We start from the raw sequence: 19,918 nt of genomic DNA, 5'->3' as shown, positions 1-19,918 counted from the left end.
CAGAGGGAGACAGAGCTGGGCAGGCAACAGCCTAACACACTGGCTTTAAGAGCTATGATTGGTTTAAACCAGTTTTCAAACTACGAGTCATGCCCCAGCACTGGGCTGCGGAATGTCGGGCGTGGGTCTCGTTGCTGAAGGGGGATCAGGTGCCCAGTGGGGAGCTAAGGCAGCTCCCTGCCTGTCCTGCACTGCAGACTGCGCCGCACCCCAGAAGCAGCTGGCAGCTCCTGGGGAGGAGAATGCACAGGGGTTTGCCCCCACCCCAAGCACTAGCCCCACCTGCCGGCTGCTTCTGGGGCAGCATGGACTGACCGGGAGCTGCTCAAGGTAAGTCCCTTTTGCCCCAGCCCTGACCCCCCACAATACCAGAGCCCCTTCCTTCCTACAGCCTAAAGCGCCTATCCTCAGCCCCACCCTGCAGCCCACACTCCAGTCACATTCCTGTTGGAAAAGGTGCCTCTGGCTGGAGAAACCTTGCTCTGTTCCACCTCAATCTTCAGCCCAAGCCTTATCTCAGCCCTCAGAGCCACCCACCCCAGTAAGACCTTGCAGGTTTTGGGGCAGATCCACCCACAGCAGCAGGCCAAGCTCAACAGCCACCTGCCTGGTGCTCTGAGATGGCACCTCACAGGCCACCCTGTGGGTGGAACGAAAGCCTCACATGAGATGGGCCCACGAGTCCTTTGCCCACTGCCCTGGGGGATAGGAAAGCTGAACCCTTTCAAGCAGGTACTTCCAGCCTGTTCTCGTCTTGGAGGAACTAGAAGTGGATTCCCCCTCCCGCCTCCCTCGCCTGACAGCAATTCTCTCCTTTTCAGATATTTCCCCCTGATGAAGAGTCCTCCTGAGCCTCCACCCCGAGAATACTTTCGGAAGTCATAGCACTTCCCTCTTCAATGGCTCCAGCAGCCTCTGCCCAGCTGTGGCTCTGCAGGGACAAGCTGTCTTCCAGGCAGGCAGATGGTTGTGCCAAAGAACCTCCCACCACCACCAAGGAGTCGCAGCTGCAGACTGACTGGATACTCATTGCTGCCTGAAGGAGCCCAGAGCTGTCTCCGTGGCAATGCCATCCCCACAAGAGGCACAAGGTAGAGAGGCCATAAGAGCACAGGGGGGAACGTGGTTCTCCCTTCCACCCCATCCCACCCTGCAAACCAGGCCAAGAAGACCATACCGCACACCTCTGCCTCTTGCTTCATCCCCTTTCCCCTGGAGTGGGGCTGCCTGCTGGGAGATCTGCCAGAGCCAGCTCCCCAGTTTTAAAGGAGTAGAAAATAAATCTCCCCTATGAGAGAAGCAGCCATCGAAAGGAAGAACTTCCAGGCTTCTCACTCCTCCTGTAGGCACACAACTCTGAGCCCTCTGCCACCCTGTCCCCACCGGCATCCTCCACAGGCTGAGAAGCAGCCGAGCCATTTTGTTGGTTTGGGACCGACTGGCTCGTCTCCACAAACAGCCCCAGTAACGGGGATCTCATGGAGTGCCCCAGCCCCACTCCTGTACAAACTGAGCAATCACGGAACATGTGTCACTTTTCAGAGGCCATGGGGAAAAGGCAGAAAGAGAGAAAAAGCAATTATCCAGAGAGAGGGGAGAAGGGAAAAACCCAGGGTGGGTATAGCCCCAGGTGGCCAGGGCACCAGTTCCAGACACGTCAGGGACACATGCAGCTCCTGGTGCAGCTGGGTAAATTACTCAGCTCACCTTTTACATGGAATTAATACAAAAATTAATCAGAGGTGCAGGCGGACTAATAGGATTTCACAGTGGTACTGGGCCAGGTGGCCATTGTGCTGAGAGCCAGACTCATTTAATATCGACAGAAACAATGCCAGAGGACAGAAATAAGACCCATAAAGATAATTACTGAGATACTCAGAAGCAAATTAAGCAATCAGAGGCACTTCTAAATTGTGGCTCATTGGAACAGAATGCTATCTTTTTCTGATTGCTTACGCAGGCATTTCGGAGGTGGCACATGAACCCCACACTGCGCTGGGCAGGGGCATGCCTTCCCCTCTGCTTCACAAGGCTTAGCACCGCTTCTCCTCCTCGCTTATCACAGGTGTAATAAATAAGGAAGGGAAAATTATATTCAAACACAGCTGCCTGGCCCTGGATGTCACCTGTAATTTAGTCTGAAATTGCAGGAGGCCGAGAGAAAGAGAGGGGTGCTGCATTTTCCCATAATGAGCAGAAACATACGGTCAGCTAAACTTTGATTAAGGCGACTGGGCGGGCAGAGGCAGCAAGTGCATTGTGGGGAATCGGGTCCACAAGAGACTGCTGCTGAGACGGGACAAAATGGCTCCACAGTGGCATAAAGTGCATCTGTGGCCCATGGATCCTTCTCACCCGTCCCTTGGACTTGGAAGCACTGGGTGGCAGGAGGAGAACCTGGCTCAATAAAGATGGGGCAGTGAGAAAAAGGGACAAGCAAGGCCTCTTCTGCATAAAATGCTACAAGCAAGACAGACCGTCAGCAGGTCACCCACACGGGTGTGCCTGGCATGGCTGCCTAAGGACAGGCGGGCACAAAGAGGCTCTCCCCATGCCGTTATCAGACATCAATGCTGTCACTGCACTGACCGCACCTACCTTACACCCTTGGGCACCAGTCATGGCAGAGGGCTTTTGCTTTGCAGCAACCCTAGCAGAGCACTCTGTTCCCTCTGTGTGGGCTGGTGCAGGCAGAATGCAATGTCTCCCAGATTTCCTGTGGAGGGGACAGATCTGCACCCATACACCACCCAGTGTGTCCAGAGTGCGCTGGGATACTTGCCCAGGGACAGGAAGGTATCACCCTGGGCATTGCATCCGATGGCTCCGCAACGCTGTCTCTGGCTGGTTACCAGCCCAGTAAGAAATGCCATAAATAAAAACAGAACCCTGGCTGTCACCACACGTGCAGAACAGCCCCTCTCTCATTGATTTTGTACAGTCTAGTCAGTTACCTATGGGTGAATCAGCCAGGTTCGGCTGCAAGGCTGTAGAGACCTTTTGGGGGTGAGTGCCAGAGGGGCCAGTGGCTGTCTCAAAAGAGCTCCAGGACTAGATGTGCATGGAGGCTGCTCTCGTTTTGCACACTGGAAGGGCAGCGAGGGAAGCTGCATCTATGCTGTGACCATTCTGCAGGGCGGGAACAGGACTCCTGGGAGATGACACTCCAGGCTTCTTGCAGAACGTAAGGCTCAGATGCTACCAGGCCTGGTCCCCTTGGCTCGCAGGAGGCAGAGAAAGCACCGCTCTGACTTTGCATGGCTCGTGCACAAGCGAGGCCTAGGCTCATGGAGAATCAGGTCTGATTGCAGCCCTAGGAGCTAGGAAAGGTCCCATTCAGCAGGGGCTTGGATTAAGGGTGTTAAGGACTAGTTGACTATTCAATAAGCAAATTCTTATTGGATAGATGCATTGACTAGTTGATTCCCTCCACCCCTTTCTTGCCTCTATCAGATAGAGGCAGCAAAGGGGCGGGGATGGCGGGGGGGGGGGGGGGGGAAGGGAAGAGGGTGTACTTCAAAGCAGCAGCGCCGCACGGAGCCCGTGGTCAGCTGGGGACTCCCTAGCTGACTCCGGGCTCCCTGTAGCATTTCCGTGGAACTCAGAGTCAGCTGAGGAGTCCCCAGCTCATCCTGGGCTTCATGCGGCACTGCTGCTTTGAAATGCCGAGCAAAGCCTGGGATTAGGTGGGGAGTCCCCAGCTCACCCCGGCTCCACTTGGCATTTCAAAGCAGCAGCACCGCATGGAGCCTGGGATCAGTGGGGGACTTCGAATCCCTCACTGACCTCAGGCTCCATACAGATGCTTCCACTTTGAAATGCACAAGAGCCTTCGCTGGGGACTCTTATACATTTCAAAGTTGACACGCCCGTGCAGCCCGGGAAGTCCCGCTGACTCCAGGCTCTACACGGGTGCCAGTTTTGAAATGCATAAGAGCTTCCACTGGGGCTCTTGTACATTTCAAAGAAGGAATGTGGATGTGCCTATCAACTAGTTGAGTAGTAAATTAATCGATATTTAACCACCTTAGCTTGGATGGGATGTTGGGCAGCCCCTCCCTCCTCTCTCTCACCTGCCTGCTTGGCTGGCTCTGTTGTGACACTGGCTGCACTGAAAACACTCACAGGTCAGCATGCTACCAGCAGGGCAGTGTGGTTTCAGGCATGCAGGCCAGGCCACGCCAGGTGGTAGCATCTCATGCAGGAATGGGTACACCACTGCCTACTACCTCCCCCACTTCCAAAACTCCTTGGGAATAGACAGGTTTCAGAGCAGGCTGGGAGAAGCACCCAGAGCACCCACAAGGCAGAAAGAACCCAGCCCTGGCTCATGAACCTGCTGATAATCAAAGTGATTGAACCATGGAAGGAACTCACCATTCCTTGGAAGAGGATGGTCTTTCCAAATACTCCTCCTCCTCTTATCTGACTGCAGCACCAGGCATGATTGGTGGGTGTCTCTTGGGATGAGCCTCTATGGCTGAGACCCCCTCACAAACCAGACAGCTTGCAAGCACCCCTGTTGCCAATTAATATTAGAGGATGACAAGTGGTCCCCAGCTCACCAGGCCCGCCCCAGCGCCAATTCCCACAGCGGTCATGGAAGGGAACCTCTGATGCCCTGTGCACACATTATCCTCAGCCTGGCCTGGGTTCTTGACCGGTGCAGCAGGAACAGGGCTTGTCCTTCCGGCATGAGCGAATAGGAACACGTTTTACAACAGCAAGGCTCAATGTCTTCCCAGAGGCAAATGAGAGACCTGAGCCATGCAGTAAGCTCTGAGCAAGCATACACACACACGCAGCATGTCTCCTCTGCACAGAGTGCAAGGCAGAGCCCTGGGAGAGAGGAGAGGTTCCCATGCTTCTGGGGACTGCAACCTTCCCCTTGGGGCAGTGGTAGCAGCTGAACACTCAGTGGGGAGAGCCTCTGGCCCCCTTCTCCACTGGACTAGGGATGTTAACTAAGGGGTATTTGTGCAAACGTGTAACTGCTAGATTTTTTTTTGTGGTTAGAGGTTTACATGGGGGGGGGGGCGGGGACAGCAGGCAGAAGCTGGTTCTTGCAGGGAGCAGGCTTAAAAGCTGGTTCCCCACAAGCACTGGCCCCTCCCCTCGCTGCCTCTGATAAAGAGGCAGCAGCATGGGGATGGTGGTGGGGGAGACAGCTCCACGGGAGCTGAGCCAGTACTGTGTGTACTGGATCCCGCCTGCCTACCTCAACCCCCATGCTGCTGACTCTCTATCAGAGATAGCAGCGCAGGGTGGGGAGGGGATGTCAGGTGGCTCCCACCTGCCCCCGGCACTGCTGACTCTCTGGGAGGCAGTGGAGGTGGGGCGGGCAGCTCCGTGGGACCTGGCTCCCTATGGGCACCAGCTCCTGCCTCCCGGATACAGAGGTGGTGGGGGTGGGGGAGAGGGAGGAGAAGATGCATGTAGCCATTAGCATTAAGTCTGGGTTTACTGGTTAACCGTGTAAATGACTACATGCTAACATCCCTATACTGGAGACTAAGTGAAACATGAGGGTACTTCCCCTGGGGCACAAGATGAACTCAGAGACCAACATGAACTGAAAAGTGAAAGTGCCTCAGAAATACAAACAAAAGTTTGCAGCTTTTTAAGGGCACATGGACCCCCTGTGATCATCTCATCTTACCAGCCAAGTTCCTGAGAACTAATTCCCACTTCAACGCCAAGAGCTTAAACCTGACTGTCTGTTTTAAAAAGGCCATCTGATCAGTTCAAAGCCTACTATCCTCTACTTAAAAAGACAGCAGAGAGAGAAAGAGAAAGAGAGAGAGAGAGAGAGAGAGGGGCCTGCATTTTGTCCAGCATCTATTTGTAGAGGCAGACTGGTTTGATTGCACTGGGGCGTGCAAGTAGGGGGAAGCGTGTCTCCAAGGAAAATACAGATCATTATCCAAATACCTCGTGGCTGTCACATGCTAAAAAGCAGAGCTTTAGCAGTTGATTTGTCTTCTGCCCGGAACATTTAAAAAATCCAACCGAGATAGTAGAAAAAATATCCACTCCCCTCTTTAAAACACACATTCATCACTAGAGAATCTTAATGTGTCTTTCCCAGCCAGAGAGGTCAAACCCGTCTGCCTAAAGCAGCCTCATTAAATATACATTTAATCATGGCTTGGATTGAGAGACAAAGGCTGCTGGAGACAGGTGCTTTACTGGAGTGACCTTTTGGAACCCATTTTAATGTAACTAGTTTACAGCTTATCTGAAAGGCCAGCTCATCAGGAACAGTAGAGCTATGGCAAAACTGGGAAAAGTAATTATTGGGGATGGGGATGGGGTGGGGGAGGGAGGACATAGATAGGAGGCTTCAGAGAAGGTGTCTACAAAGCACCAGGACAAACATCGGTGCAAAATTTTCTGAAGTTCAACCCAGCAACCAAAGAAGTCCAATTTAATTTGCTTATCACATTGCCTTCCTTTCCCCCAGCTCCCCTCTGCTTTTCCTGTCCTTTTTAATGACCAGTTAACTATGCGTCTTTTCCCCGGAGAAAAGCAGCATCAAAGCAGCAAGCAAGCTATCAGGAAGAAAGGGAACTGGAGTCAGGCTGCCTTCTGCCTCCCAGAGCAGGAGATGGAGAGGGGCCTCAGGGCTAGTCTGCCGCAGGACACACCATGTGACACGGCACTGGGAAGGGGCAACCAGTCCTATTCCCAAGCACAAAGTCTGATAGAGCAGAGAGAGGCTGGAAGGTCAATCAACAACCTGGTGCCAGACAATGTATGGGGAGTGCAGAAAACCTCCTCTCAGTCCCAGCCAACCCTGTCACCCCAGCAAAGCGGCACTTACACTTCCGCGGCTCCAGGGTCTTGTTTGGACACGTGAGGTGCTGGGCTGGTGGGTTCTGGGTTCTCTGGAGACAGGCCAACATGGTCCAAGCGTCGGAGAGCCCTGCTGGAGTCACCACTGCAGAGCCTCACGCTGCAGACAGACAGAGGGAGGAGGCGTCAGTAAGCAAACAGGCCTAGTGAGGGCAGCTGAACCTCACACGGCCCCTCTCTTGCCCGCGGATGCCACATACAGCCATGAAATGCGACCTGCGAGTCAGAAAGAGAGCGGGGTGGGTGGGTCACAGTGGGTCTGTGCCCACTCAAAGCAACGTTCATCAGGAGCCCAGAGACTGTGGCTGCTTTGAACACTCCGTGGTCACGCTGGAGGAAAGGCCACCTTGCTACGGGCTCCGTGTTCTCCAGATGAAAATCAAATCCTGAACAATGTCGGTTTTTTAAGCCTGCAAACATTTGTGGTGTTCATCCCCTCCTCTCCCAAAATCTTCCCTATCCCCCCAACAAATCTTTGCTTCTTTCCAGCTGTTTTCACTCCCGCTCTGCACAGCCAGCAGGGCAGCACAAGACACAGCCATGGGAGTGGCACACTTGCAGAGCTTTTATAACTCTCACCTCTGGTTTCAAGCAGAGTACTTGCAATGGCAGCTCCAGGGAGCTCTGCAGGTGGCCCCAGGCTCCTCAGCTGCTTCACAGCAAAACAGGTGTGATTTTATCTTTAATAAAATCTAGCGTGAGGTAACTAGCTACATGCAAGGCCCTAGTGGAGACAAAGCTCTGTAGTTTTTAGGGGAGATCGGTCCCCGACGGGGGCACAGTGTTGACCTTGAAGATAAAAGCTACATGCACCTTGTCTTCTCTAGGTCTTCACAGCCTGGTAGTTCTTCCAGGTGAACCACCTTGATGTTAGCACACCCCTTTGCAGGGACACCCGTGGCCTGGGGATGGCTGAGAAGCCTGTGAATGTTTGATAGCTGCTTCCTCCAAGCCAGGCTTAAGGGGGGGGATGACAGACTGAACCCTATCAGCAGGGGACACCCCAATCTGCAGTGAGACAGACTGATGTGAGACAGAGGGGGTGAAGGGCCTCCTCACATCTCTAACCTGTCCTGCCCGTTAATCATCCACCTCTCTGAACTGATTTCCTCACAGCCATGCCCAGGAGCCAGGACCACGCATGGCCACAAAGTTATCAGCCTTTGTCTCTATGGTGGACAACCTGTAGGCTGCATGTGGCTCACTGGGGCTCCAAATGCAGCCCCATGGACCCCCAGCTGCTTCTCTTCCCCATGCACCCCCCACACACTGGAGCCCAGCACTTCTTGCTCCTCCCCCTCCCTCCCAGCACTTTTAGGGGAGCCACAAATCACCTGATTTGCACTCCGTCCCCGCTCCTCCTCCACCATTCCTCTCCTAGAGCTGGAATGCCACACATCAGCTGTTCATGGCATTCCAGCTCTGGGGGGGAGGAAGGGAAGGAAGGAGGGAGAACACAGCACAGATCAGGTGATTCAGACACTCCAGAAGTGCTGGGGGGGGGGGAGGAGAGAGCGGGTAAGTGCGGTGCACTGGTGTGTGAGGAGTGCATAGGGGTGGGAGGCAAACAGGGGGCTGCAGGTGGAACCCCAGTGAGCTGTAGGCTGCTGCAGCCCACTGAGGTGAAGGAGGGCCACTCATGTAGCCAACCCACCATTCCTGTTTGCCCATCTCTGCTCCGTGTGTGTTAGCATGGCACTGTCCAACCCAGAAAGGCAGAGAACACCCCTGCCCAAAAGGTCTAGCTCTCCTGGATTACTAAGGGTGAAAAGAGGGGAATGATTCGTACAAAGCTCCTTAAATATACATCAGCGAGACTGCTCCTCCATCTAACCATTATCCGTCAGCCAGTTCCTTGCAGGTGGCTTGGCAAAAGTAGGCCTTAAAGAGGGATACCAAAGAGAAGAGGGGTTCAGTTCTATTCTGCCTCTGAGGAGGCAGCCTGCATACCCGGACCAGCCCCCGGCCACTCCTGCAACATGCTGATGCCACTGTCAGGCAACAGGAGACGGGCTGCTTTGTTGTTCGCTGGAACGATGGACACCATTGCCTTGCAGTACGTTATAAAGCACTGGATTACCTCCCCTGCAAGCTGGCCATGAAGATCCCAGCATAGATCAAACCCCTCCTCTCCCCGCTTCAAGAGGATGGGAAAGCCCATCTTAAAACAAACCAAACACTCAAGTCCCAGTGTCTGCCACCAGAGCTAAGGCTGCCCTTGAAATCCAGCTGACTGGCATCAGAGGGATCAAACCAAAGTCATTGCTGACAAGTGTTATGCATTTGGAGCTAATCGTGTGTCCTTCATTATAACTCATTCCTCCTGGTGTACTCTCGCTGCCTGGAGTGGCTCCTGGACTGATCTTTCCTTCCCAGACAGGGTAAGCAGAGATAGACTCGACACATAAGAAAACCAGGCTGCAGCATCCATCCTGCCGAGCCAGAAGTTCTGATCCATTACTCTCTAGGGGTGGAATTTACTGAGGGCAGGTGTCACAGCTGATGTGTTGCATGGTCCCATGCTTTGTCACAGCAAAGAAAGTCTGACCCTAGCTCAGCTGCTCCAGGCAGAGCAGGGTAGGTTTTGGCATTCCTGTTCAAAACATAGACCTCAGGAACACTCCCTGGGGGCAGGAGTTGGCGGGGCTATAAGGAAGTGGATTCCACTTGCTTTCCATGCATTGGGCAATTTTGCATATTACAGATACCCCCAAAGCAAATCCCTACTTCCCCCTCCAACAGGGGCGAGTGGTATGTGTACAAATCACCTTCCCCCTCCAGCACATACAATATCTCTCAGGACAGAGGCATTTTTGTTGCACTCTGACCCTTCCAAGTAAGGATCCCATCCATGGCATTTCAATCTGGATATTTCTTGTTTACACAGAGCAAGGATCCAGAACCAGGACCCAAACCGGCTCTCCCTGCACATCAGCACAGAGCACTAACTGGTCAGCCCACTCACTGCTCCAGAGCCTCATTCACAGAGCATCCAAGCAGACAATGCTGCACAGACATATACAATCTATACCTGGATATGCTTAAAAAGGTAGCATGTAATAAAGTACAATTATTAACCCCTTCCCCCCCACACACCTCCTCTTGTCTCTGGTGCCTTCCACTCATGCAAATCCCAGTGCTGCACAAGCAGTAGTTGACCCCCAGTGCTCTGTGGGGAAGGTGAGTGCAATGGGGTGCAACACAATACAATTTACAGATGAGGAAGTGGGGTGCAGAGAGGGAGAAGTGGACACAGCGAGTCTGTGCTGGGACTACAGTCTAGGAGATGCCTCCAATGGTCACTGTCTCTCAATAAGGCAGCTTGAGAATTCCCTTCCCTTGGGCACAGATCTCCCAGGCTGGGGAATGTTTCCATGGCCCAGGCCTGGGGCGCTGAGCAATGGTGTTTACTGCTAGGGCTGCTGGCAGTGACCCTCTCTGCAGGCTCAGAACCCATGTCCCCAAGGGATCTCCTGGGATCACTGGGTGGGAAGCAGATGCCCAGTCTCACTGTCTAGGCTGACCAAGCTGGCAGGCTGCAAGAGGCACTGGAGCTAAGCCTGGCGCACACTGCCCCCTTCCCCACCTTGGGGGCACTCGCAACCCAGCATTAGGAATGCAAAGGGTTAACTAGTTAAACCACAGCCTGGGCTGGCTGGAGTAGCACCCCCCACCCAACGTGTGGCTTGCCAGCTGGGCCCACCCTGCCGCGTGTGTCAGAGCCCCAGCCTTGCCAGGCACACCACACCACACTGCGGGCGGAGGGCTGCTCCAGCCAGGCCGCCCCGCCCACAGCGCGATGCAGTGGGCCGGTTAGCCAGTTAAACATGTCGTTTAACTGGTGAACATTTTAAAGAGGATTTCACATCCCTTCTCCACACCGCAGCAAACGTTTGCCAACAGACACTCAAAATGGCCTGTAACTGGCTTTGGGCAGCTCTAGAGCCGGGGGAACCCCAGGGCTGGGGTCGGAAGAAGAACAAGTCCTTTTTTTATCATTTCCAAAGCAGCAACTAATCACATGGGGCAGGGAAGGCCCCTCAGAGCTTGGCCACTCCTCCACTGCAGGATGAGAGCAGCAGGATAGCGAGCCAAGCTGAAGGAGGACGATCTGAAGGAGGACAACACTCCATTACCCTGATTAGAAAGGATAAGAACCGTAAGAACCACCACTGCCAGTGACTTCCAGCTACCTCCTCCTCCCCTTACAGGCCCCAAGAACAGAGGGCAGCCAAGGAAGAGGCGGATGCCTGAGACAGGACACGAGTTCCCCAAGAATCCTAGACCGGGCCTCCTGCAACATGCACTTACTGCCATGCCATCGCAGGGCTCAGACATTCCAGAAAGATCTAGAACAGACTCCCAACTGCTCCCCCCGCAAATACGCTCAGTGCTCTGCACTTCACTTAACTCTCTGCCTACATCACTTCTGAAAATCATGGCCACCCATCCAGTAGAATTCTCTTTCCTAGTGGCTGTGCAATACAAATTTAATGACCAAAACTCCAGAGGGCAAATTAGTCTCCCCTTTTCTCGCAATGGCCAGTACAAACTGTTCTCTGTGTCATGTTCTCAAAGCTTTCCCTGGGTTAGTTTTATGGCAAGTTTCTCCATACTCCTTTTAACATACAGGTTGGAGCACACAGTGGACTCCAGGCATAAATCTTGCACAGAACTTCCTGCCTATTCAGTGCTCAGACCTGAGCACTGCTTGGGGAGACCGACCAGCTGGACAAGCACAGAGCACAGGCCTACTCTGCTCCCAGGCACAGCTTGTATATGGGACACACAGATGGAGGTGCCACAAATCCACCTGTGCCATTAAGGCAAATCTGCTCCATTGCCCAGGGCCTACTGAGTTGCCATGATTTGCCATTTCTAAACACCTGGGGCATTGGTGCCCTGCAATTCTAGCCACAGAGAATGGGCCAGGTTCCAAAATCCAGGCCTCCTGTAATGGGGTGGACCATGCCCTGAGCCCAGAAAAGGTCACAGAGAAGTCCTCCAGGAGGATAGAGTGGTGGAAACTGGCCAATGAGGGACCAGAGAGGCCTACAAAAGGAACTGCAAAGCACAGCAACAGATCAGTTGCAGTAGAGCCATGAAGGAGAGAAGCCAAGGGGTAGAGCGGAAGCACAATGGACAGCTCACAGTGGAGAGATGCTGAGAAACTGTGGACTAGAAGATAAAGTCCTGTGGTACAGGCAAAGGAGAGGTCTCAGGAGAGGAAGTCCTGGAGGCACCACTCTCATCTGGAGTGGGGCAACAGAGTCAGAAAGACACTCTACAGAGGACACTGGGTTGTTAGAGGTGTACCTTGGAAGGGGTTGAGAATCATTAAGAGTGACTCTGCCCTAGGGCTGAGATGCTGAAGAGGCTTTTGGTACCAAACAGAGTGCAGGCCCATGTATTCAGTCAGCCAGGGACATGCATGGAATGGAGTGCTGATCCTGTTACCCCTCCCCCACACTTGTGGAAAATCATGGCTCATGTTTCTGAAATGAGCCACACAAAAATGGAGCCATCCAAAATCAGAAGGGCATTTTTGAGAAGTTATCATATACACGATACGCATGGAAGGGGTGTGTGTGCAGGAGCTGTTTATGAGACCTACATGAAGGCAGACGTGCAGAGGAGCTGTGTGAAATTCACGTGCTTAGGTGGGTGTAGCCAGACACAAACCCCATCTTGTTTTTCCATGAACCCCATCTTGTTCCCCCCCCCCCCCCAGAGAGCAAGAGAAAGGCAGTCAGCCTTTGATGCCCTGGGAACACAGGTGTGGTGCCTGTCCCTGACTCTACCATAAACAGAAACCAGACAGTAAATGGGCTAGCTGATGACTGGGAGGCCTCCCGTCGCCGTGATGGCTAGTATCAGTAATTGACATGCCTGCACTGTCTCAGGAGAGGAATCTTCGCCCATCACATACCAGAGGTGCCCACTGTCTGTATCTTCCCAGGTGTGAATTATGCTTTGCACCCTTCGTGGGAAACTTGGCATTCAAAGCTATTTTTCCTAATTAGCCACCTGAGACCAGGAAGAAGCCCATGTGACCCAAGGGGTAGAAAGAGGGTTTAGTTGCCCACCCCATTTGAGCTCCAATCACCTACACCTGCTGGCAGGTATTGATTGTCTCCCGAGGTCCGTGGGACGCCCAACCTCGCCCTACTTCTTCCCGAGGGATTGAGAAAAAGACGCTGGCCACGCCAAGTCTGGAACGCAGGGGTGAGAATTGTACCTGCAATGTGTTTTCTTTATGTGTACACTTTAATTGTCTCTCTGTTATAAGTTTAGTTACTTTATTATAGTTTCTTAAGGCAAACTGCTTCATTTCTATTGTAAACTGCCTTTGGTAAGGTGATTTAGCTATAAACTTTGGGAATAAGTGGGATGCCCTCATTTACTTATAAAATATATATATATTGAACCAAGTTTCTTTTCTTTTATTTTCTCTTTCTTTCTCCTATAATAAGCCAGTGAGTGTCAAGCTTCTGACTTGAACCCGTGCTGCTGTACCCGAACCGAACACAAACAAAAGAACTTCAGCCGGTCAAAGGGACAGGTATAGGGAGAGCTTGGGCGTTTTGGATTGTGTCACTCCCCGGTGGCAGATCCATTGGGGCACTTCTCAGTCTTTCCCTAAGGCTGCCCGCTGCGAAGGAATCTTGTATTCTAGCAGCTAAAATCTGAGGTGTTCTAAGCTCTCCCTATAAACTTATTGGGGCGCCCGTCAACCTCCTCCAGGTTGCCCACTGCAAGGGACCCCGGTCTCAGCAGTTGAAGTCTCAAGTGTATAGCACACACACACACCGGGACATCTGAGAGCCTGTTGGCTGCCCTGTGCGACGGGACCCCGGTCCTAGCAGTAAAGTCACAGACATTAAACTATTATTCGGGGCACCCTCCAGCCTTCTAGGCTGCCCACTGCAACGAGACTTTGCGTCTCAGCAGTTGAAGACTTGGGTGTAACACACACACACACACACACACACACACACTGCCCTGACCATTTCTGCTGACAGTGGGCGTGCGAGAAATAGTGTGGCAGACGTACTAGGATTTCTTTGCTGCAAAAATGGCTTTTTTTAAAGAAAGCTCAGTTGCCAGGACCTGACAGAGAGGACAATGCTCATACAGATGCAGGGATATCAGATTTCTCTGCTGTCCCCCCAAATCAGGACATAGCAGGCAAAGAGCTGATTCCTCTATGCAGCCTGGATCCAACACTGCATTCAGCAGCCAGGAAAGAAGCAGAAACAAAGCGATGCTCAGTGAAGTACTCCACACACAACTTGAACCACTGAACGGCCGGGGAGCAAAGGGAAAAACATCAGGTAAGGATCTCCTCTACCTGACAGAACATGCAGGAGCAAATTAGGGCAGATTAGCAGGTTACTCTCATTTTCTTAGCATTTGTTCCCATTTTTTCCATCAGTTGCTCTAGAGATTCTGCTGCAGCATGAGGAATGGACACAACACATGTGAGTTACATACATGCCACATGCATGCTATTTGTATTGCACACACCCTGCTAGCCACTCTTGTCTATACATGTGGTTTGTATAACTACACAATTTCACAGGCATGGCCCTGTGCCCTGCCACATCACAGAACATTTTAAGCCAGCAGGTCAGTGTCTTTTCATGATACTTCTCCTCAGGCCATGACTTTGGTACTGTGACCTGGTTGCATGCACATCACACCAGACACGACTGGCCTGCAGGTTGGATGTGCTAATAATGGTGCCCCTGCTTGTGTGAAAGGTTATGAGTCTTGTGGATAAGGGGTAAGTGGTAGATGTGGTTTACCTAGACTTTAGTAAAACTTTCGATTCAGTCTAGCATGACCTTCTAATTAAATGATGGTTTAAAGACCCCATGATGCAGAGAATCCTCCAGCAAGTGATCCGTGCCCCATGCTACAGAGGAAGGCAAAAAACCTCCAGGGCCTCTGCCAATCTACCCTGGAGGAAAATTCGTTCCCGACCCCAAATATGGTGATCAACTAAACCCTGAGCATGTGGGCAAGACTCACCAGCCAGACACCCAGTAAAAGTTCTCTATAGTAACTCCTATCATCCCACCATTGGCCTATTTAACACTGATAGTGAAAGGTCAATTAGTTACCAAGATCATGTTATCTTATCAAACCATTCCCTTCATAAACCCATCTAGCTTAATCTTGAAGCCAGATAGGTCTTTTGCCCCCACTACTTCGCTTGGAAGGCAGTTCCAGAACTTCATTCCTCTAATGGTTAGAAACCTTCATCTAATTTCGAGTCTAAACTTCCCGGTAGCCAGCTTATATCCATTTGTTCTGGGGTCCACATTGGTATAGAGCTTAAATAATTCCTCTTCCTCCCTGGTATTTATCCCTCTAATATATTTAAAGAGAGCAATCATGTCTCCCCTAAGCCTTCTTTTGGTTAAGGTAAACAAGCCAAGCTCCTTGAGTCTCCTTTCATAAGACAGGTTTTCCATTCCTCGGCTCATCCTAGTGGCCCTTCTTTGTACCTGTTCCAGTTTGAATTCATCCTTCTTAAACATGGGAGACCAGAACTGCATACAGTATTCCAAATGGGGTCTCACCAATGCTTTGTATAACGGCACTAACACCTCCTTATGTCTACAGTAAATACCTCGCCTAATGCATCCCCAAACCATATTAGCCTTTTTCATGGCCATGTCACATTGGTGGCTTATAGTCATCCTTTGATCAACCAGGACTCTGAGGTCCTTCTCCTCTTCCGTCACTTCCAACTGATGTGTCCCCAGCTTATAACTAAAATTCTTGATATTAATCCCTAGGTGCATAACCTTACACTTCTCACTATTAAATTTCATCCTATTACTATCACTCCAATTTACAAGATCTTCCAGATTTTCCTGTATATCCCAAACCTTTACTGAATTGGCAATACCTCCCAACTTTGTGTCATCCGCAAACTTTATTAGCACACTCCCACTTTCGGTGCTGAGGTCAAAAATAAAAAGATTAAATAAGATTGGTCCCAAAACTGATCCTTGAAGAACTCTGCTAGTAACCTCCCTCCAACCTGACAGTTCACCTTTCAGTATGACCCGCTGTAGTCTCCCCTTTAACCAGTTGCTTATCCACCTCTCAATTTTCATATTGATCCCCATCTTTTCCAATTTAACCAATAATTCCCCATGTGGTACTGTATAAAATGCCTTACTGAAATCGAGGTAGATTAGATCCACTGTATTTCCTTTATCTAAAAAATCTGTTACTTTCTTAAAGAAGGAGATCAGGTTGGTTTGGCATGATCTACCTTTTGTAAAACCATGTTGTAATTTGTCCTAATTGCCATTAACCTCAATGTCCCTAACTACTTTCTCCTTCAACATTTTTTCCAAGACCTTGCATACTACAGATGTCAAACTAACAGGCCTGTAGTTACCTGGGTCACTTTTTTTCCCCTTTCTTAAAAATAGGAACTATATTAGCAAGTCTCCAGTCAAATGGTACAACCCTGTGAATTTACAGATTCATTAAAAATTTTTGCTAATGGACTTGCAATTTCGTGGGCCAGTTCCTTTAATATTCTTGGATGAAGATTATCTGGACCCCCTGATTTACTCCCATTAAGCTGTTCGAGTTTGGCTTTTACCTCGGATATGGTAATATCTACCTCCATATCCTTATTCCCATTTGTTCTGTTGCCATTATCCCTAACCTCTTCATTAGCTTCATTAAAGACTGAAACAAAGTATTTGTTTAGATATTGGGCCATGCTAGATTATCCTTCATCATTGATTTAGATATTGGCATAGAGAGTATGCTTATAAAGTTCGCAGATGATACCAAGCTGGGAGAGGGTGCAAGGGCTTTGGAGGATAAGTCAAATGATCTGGATAAAATACAAAAACGGCTGGAGGTAAAAAGGATACAATTCAATAACGACAAATGCAAAATACTCCACACGTGGGAAGGAACAATCAGTTTCACATATATACAATGGACAATCACTACTTAGGAAGGAGTACTGTGAAAAGATATCTAGGGGTCATAGTGGACCACAAACTGACTCATATTTAGTTTAACACTGTTGCAAAAAAGCAAACATCATTCTAGGATGTATTAGCAGAAGTGTTATAAGCAAGACACAAGAAATAATTCTTCTGCTCTACTCCACACTGATTAGGTCTCAACAGCAGTATCATGTTCAGTTCTGGGTGTCACGTTTCAGGAAAGATGTGGATACACTGGAAAAAGTCCAGTGAATAGCAACAAAAATGAAAAGTCTAGAAAACATGTCCTGTGAGACAAGATTGAAAGAACTGGATTTGTTGAGTCTGGGAAAGAGAAGGCTGAGAAGGGACATAACAGCTTTCCAGTACTTAAAAGGGTGTTAATAAGGAGGAGGGAAAAACATTGGTCTCCTTAACCTCTGAGGATAGAACAAGAAGCAATGGGCTTAAATTGTAGCAAGGGAAGTTTAGGTTGGAGATTAGGAAAACTTCCTAACTGTCAGGGTGGTTAAACACTGGAATAAATTGCCTAGGGAGGTTGTGGAATCTCCATCTCAGGAGATATTTAAGAGCAGATTAGATGGACATCTGTCATGGATGGTCTAGATCAGTGTTTCTTAAACTATGTTCTGTGGAACACTGGTGTTCTGTGAACAACTCGCAGGTGTGCCACAACCTCTTCTTTGTTTTTGTCTTTTTTTGTCTGACAATTTTTTTTGAAGAAAATTTTCATAGGTGTTCCGCATAAAAAAAAAATATTGTTTGGTGTTCCATGGTCTCAAAAAGTTTAAGAAACACTGATCTAGACGATGTTTGGCCCTGCTGCCAGGGCAGGGGTCATGACTTAATGACCTATTGAGGTCCCTTCCAGTGCTTGGATTCTATGATGCTGTCAAGGGTCCAGAGCAAGGCCCAGGGACTGCAGCCTTGAAATGGTGGGTCATTGCTCTTGTGCAGCCTAGACTGGCAGTGCCAGAAATGGATCACCCTCTGACGTAGCTCAGAGGCTGACAAACAATGAGCCACACAGTCCATTTCCAGCAGACAGCTATGGACATGCCCTGGACCATCCCCACAGCTGGCCCTGGGTCTGAGAGCATCAATGGAGGCAGCCAGGAATGAATGACCCAGAGAGAATCAACCCCTAGAGGGGCTGAGACCTCTCAGGGAAGGCACTGCACAGGGACACTCACTGAATTAGCTCTGCAGTAATGAGTAACAAAGTAATAACTAAGCCCCCGGGGCTTTTCCAACCTGCCTGTTTTATTCCTGGGGTGTCTGCTCACGGGGTTACCCACGAGCCATGCAGAGATTCAACATGGAGCCTGCTGACCCAAGAAATGACTCTTGTACACCACTGTCTCCCAGGTCACCGCTGAGCTAACCCTGCCAGTCTGTCTAGGGAAGCACCTGTCCAGCAGGGATCCAAAGGGCAGGCCCTCCTTGGCTGGGACCAGGCTGGCAGATCACTGCAGGCCATGCTGTTCCTGCTGCAGCAGGATTTCCTTCCTCCCACGGAGATACTTAGCCCAGAGCAGCTGCTGAAGCCAGAAGATCCACTCCATCTGCTCTGACTGCCGCGCCCCGGCTAATGGTTCTGTCGGAGCAATTACAGAAATCTCTCTCCTGAGCACAACGGACAGACACTCTTGGAAATCGCCCCCTTTCATCTCTGCGCTGACAAATGGTCGTAGACACATGTGGATTGCTTGTTCCCCGCCTCCTCCGCCCCACCCAGGAGCGAGGTCTCCCCCGCTGCAGAGCAGCCTCAGTGCAACTCCCGGCCCCCCAGGCAGAGGGCCGATGCAAACGTGGCCAATGATAAAGTGGGAACTGGTTCTTGGCAACACACCTGCAGCCTGAAGATTTGTCCTTCAGCACCCACCCCACTCCGGAGGCAGGCAGTGATGCAGAGAAGGGAAACTGCCACCTGTTACCTGTTGTGTCACTAATGCCAGCTGGTCCAGGCAAGGAAGGAGTCAGACGGACCAGGAGAAGGTTGGCTAGTCCCGTGGGCTGGGACAGGACACTTGGCACTTCCGCCAAGGGGTCCCAGGTGTGCCAGAGGACAGCACTGCTGTACCTCCTCGGCCCATCCTTCACTAGGCAGAGCAAGGGTGTCTGAGACGGGACCCTGTACAGCTCCTCACAGCCACGCTGGTGCCTTGGGGAAGTGCCAGAGGTGTCCTGGAGCCAAGTGCACAAACTCAGCAGGCCAAAGAGAAAACGAGACGCTGTGTGAGACTGGCCTGAGCCATCCACCCACCCTGGGGCTGACCCGAACCCCTTGCCTGAGCCCTGCTCCCGCCTTGCGCAGAGCTGTCTGGTTGTTACAGCCAGGACTAGGATCATAGGGTGCTTCCATTTGTTGAGTGGCCCTCCAGCATCCCACAGACCTCCTCTTCCCTGCTCTTGTGAATGCAGGCTTGGGAAGCCCTCCTAGCATGGCACCATAACCAGCTGCAGGACAATCTGGTCAGCGCTAGGTAATGCTGCCTTGGGGGGGCAGGGGGGAGGAGAGGGCTGCCGTTCCTGTGCCAGCTGGGATGCAGATGCTCCCCATGTATCCCTGGGGGGGGGGGGGGGAGTGTGTCAGCCCGGGGCCCACCTTGTACCCACTGCCCTTGTGAGCGAGACATCAGGAGAGGGCAGTCAATGAGATCTTGCCATACAGTAAAAAGCGACCCCCAGGGAGGGACCTTCCAGCAATGATGGATGGTGAGTTCACCAGCAGAGACATCCCTCGGTTGCTGTTTATGCATAATCCAGTGCTCTGCACTAGCACAAGAGACAAGCACAATCTCAGGACTCACCCTGGTGCCATTCCCGCAAGCGCTGCAGAAATCCCAGCAGGATGGGTAAAGTCAGACAGTGTTTCAGAGCCGGCACAGATCATCTGCTTGTGAGAACAGCCCTCCCAGACTCTAGAGCCAAGTTCAATGGCAACCTTCCCCCGAAACTGTTTGGGCTGGAAAGTTCAGAGAATAGGATACTCTTTTCCAAGACAGGTTGGGGGAAGGGGCAGGGAAAAAGTTATTTCACGCTGCACAGGTGTCTGGAGAACCCAA

At 51.2% G+C, this 19,918-nt stretch overlaps 1 protein-coding gene across 4 annotated transcripts in view; it reads right to left on the bottom strand.

The window, feature by feature from the left end:
* FAM222A (family with sequence similarity 222 member A) overlaps nucleotides 1–19,918 on the bottom strand; it is a 112,566-nt gene that overhangs the window by 46,913 nt on the left and 45,735 nt on the right. For 2 of the 4 annotated variants that reach the window (XM_075898836.1, XM_075898839.1), the window contains exon 2: nucleotides 6,827–6,958. The exons of 1 other annotated variant lie outside the window; for it this stretch is intronic. In XM_075898836.1, the coding sequence (XP_075754951.1) occupies nucleotides 6,827–6,908 (82 nt within the window). In that variant the 5' untranslated portion in view covers nucleotides 6,909–6,958. Of the gene's footprint in view, nucleotides 1–6,826; nucleotides 6,959–14,209; nucleotides 14,778–19,918 lie in introns of those variants that run through there. One more of the 4 variants, XM_075898838.1, reaches the window with a different exon arrangement.

This window comes from Pelodiscus sinensis, chromosome 15, assembly GCF_049634645.1.
Source record: "Pelodiscus sinensis isolate JC-2024 chromosome 15, ASM4963464v1, whole genome shotgun sequence".
Classification (NCBI taxonomy): Eukaryota; Metazoa; Chordata; order Testudines; family Trionychidae; genus Pelodiscus; species Pelodiscus sinensis.
Note: the sequence above shows the minus strand (reverse complement) of the source record. Positions and strands in the feature narration are given on the sequence as shown.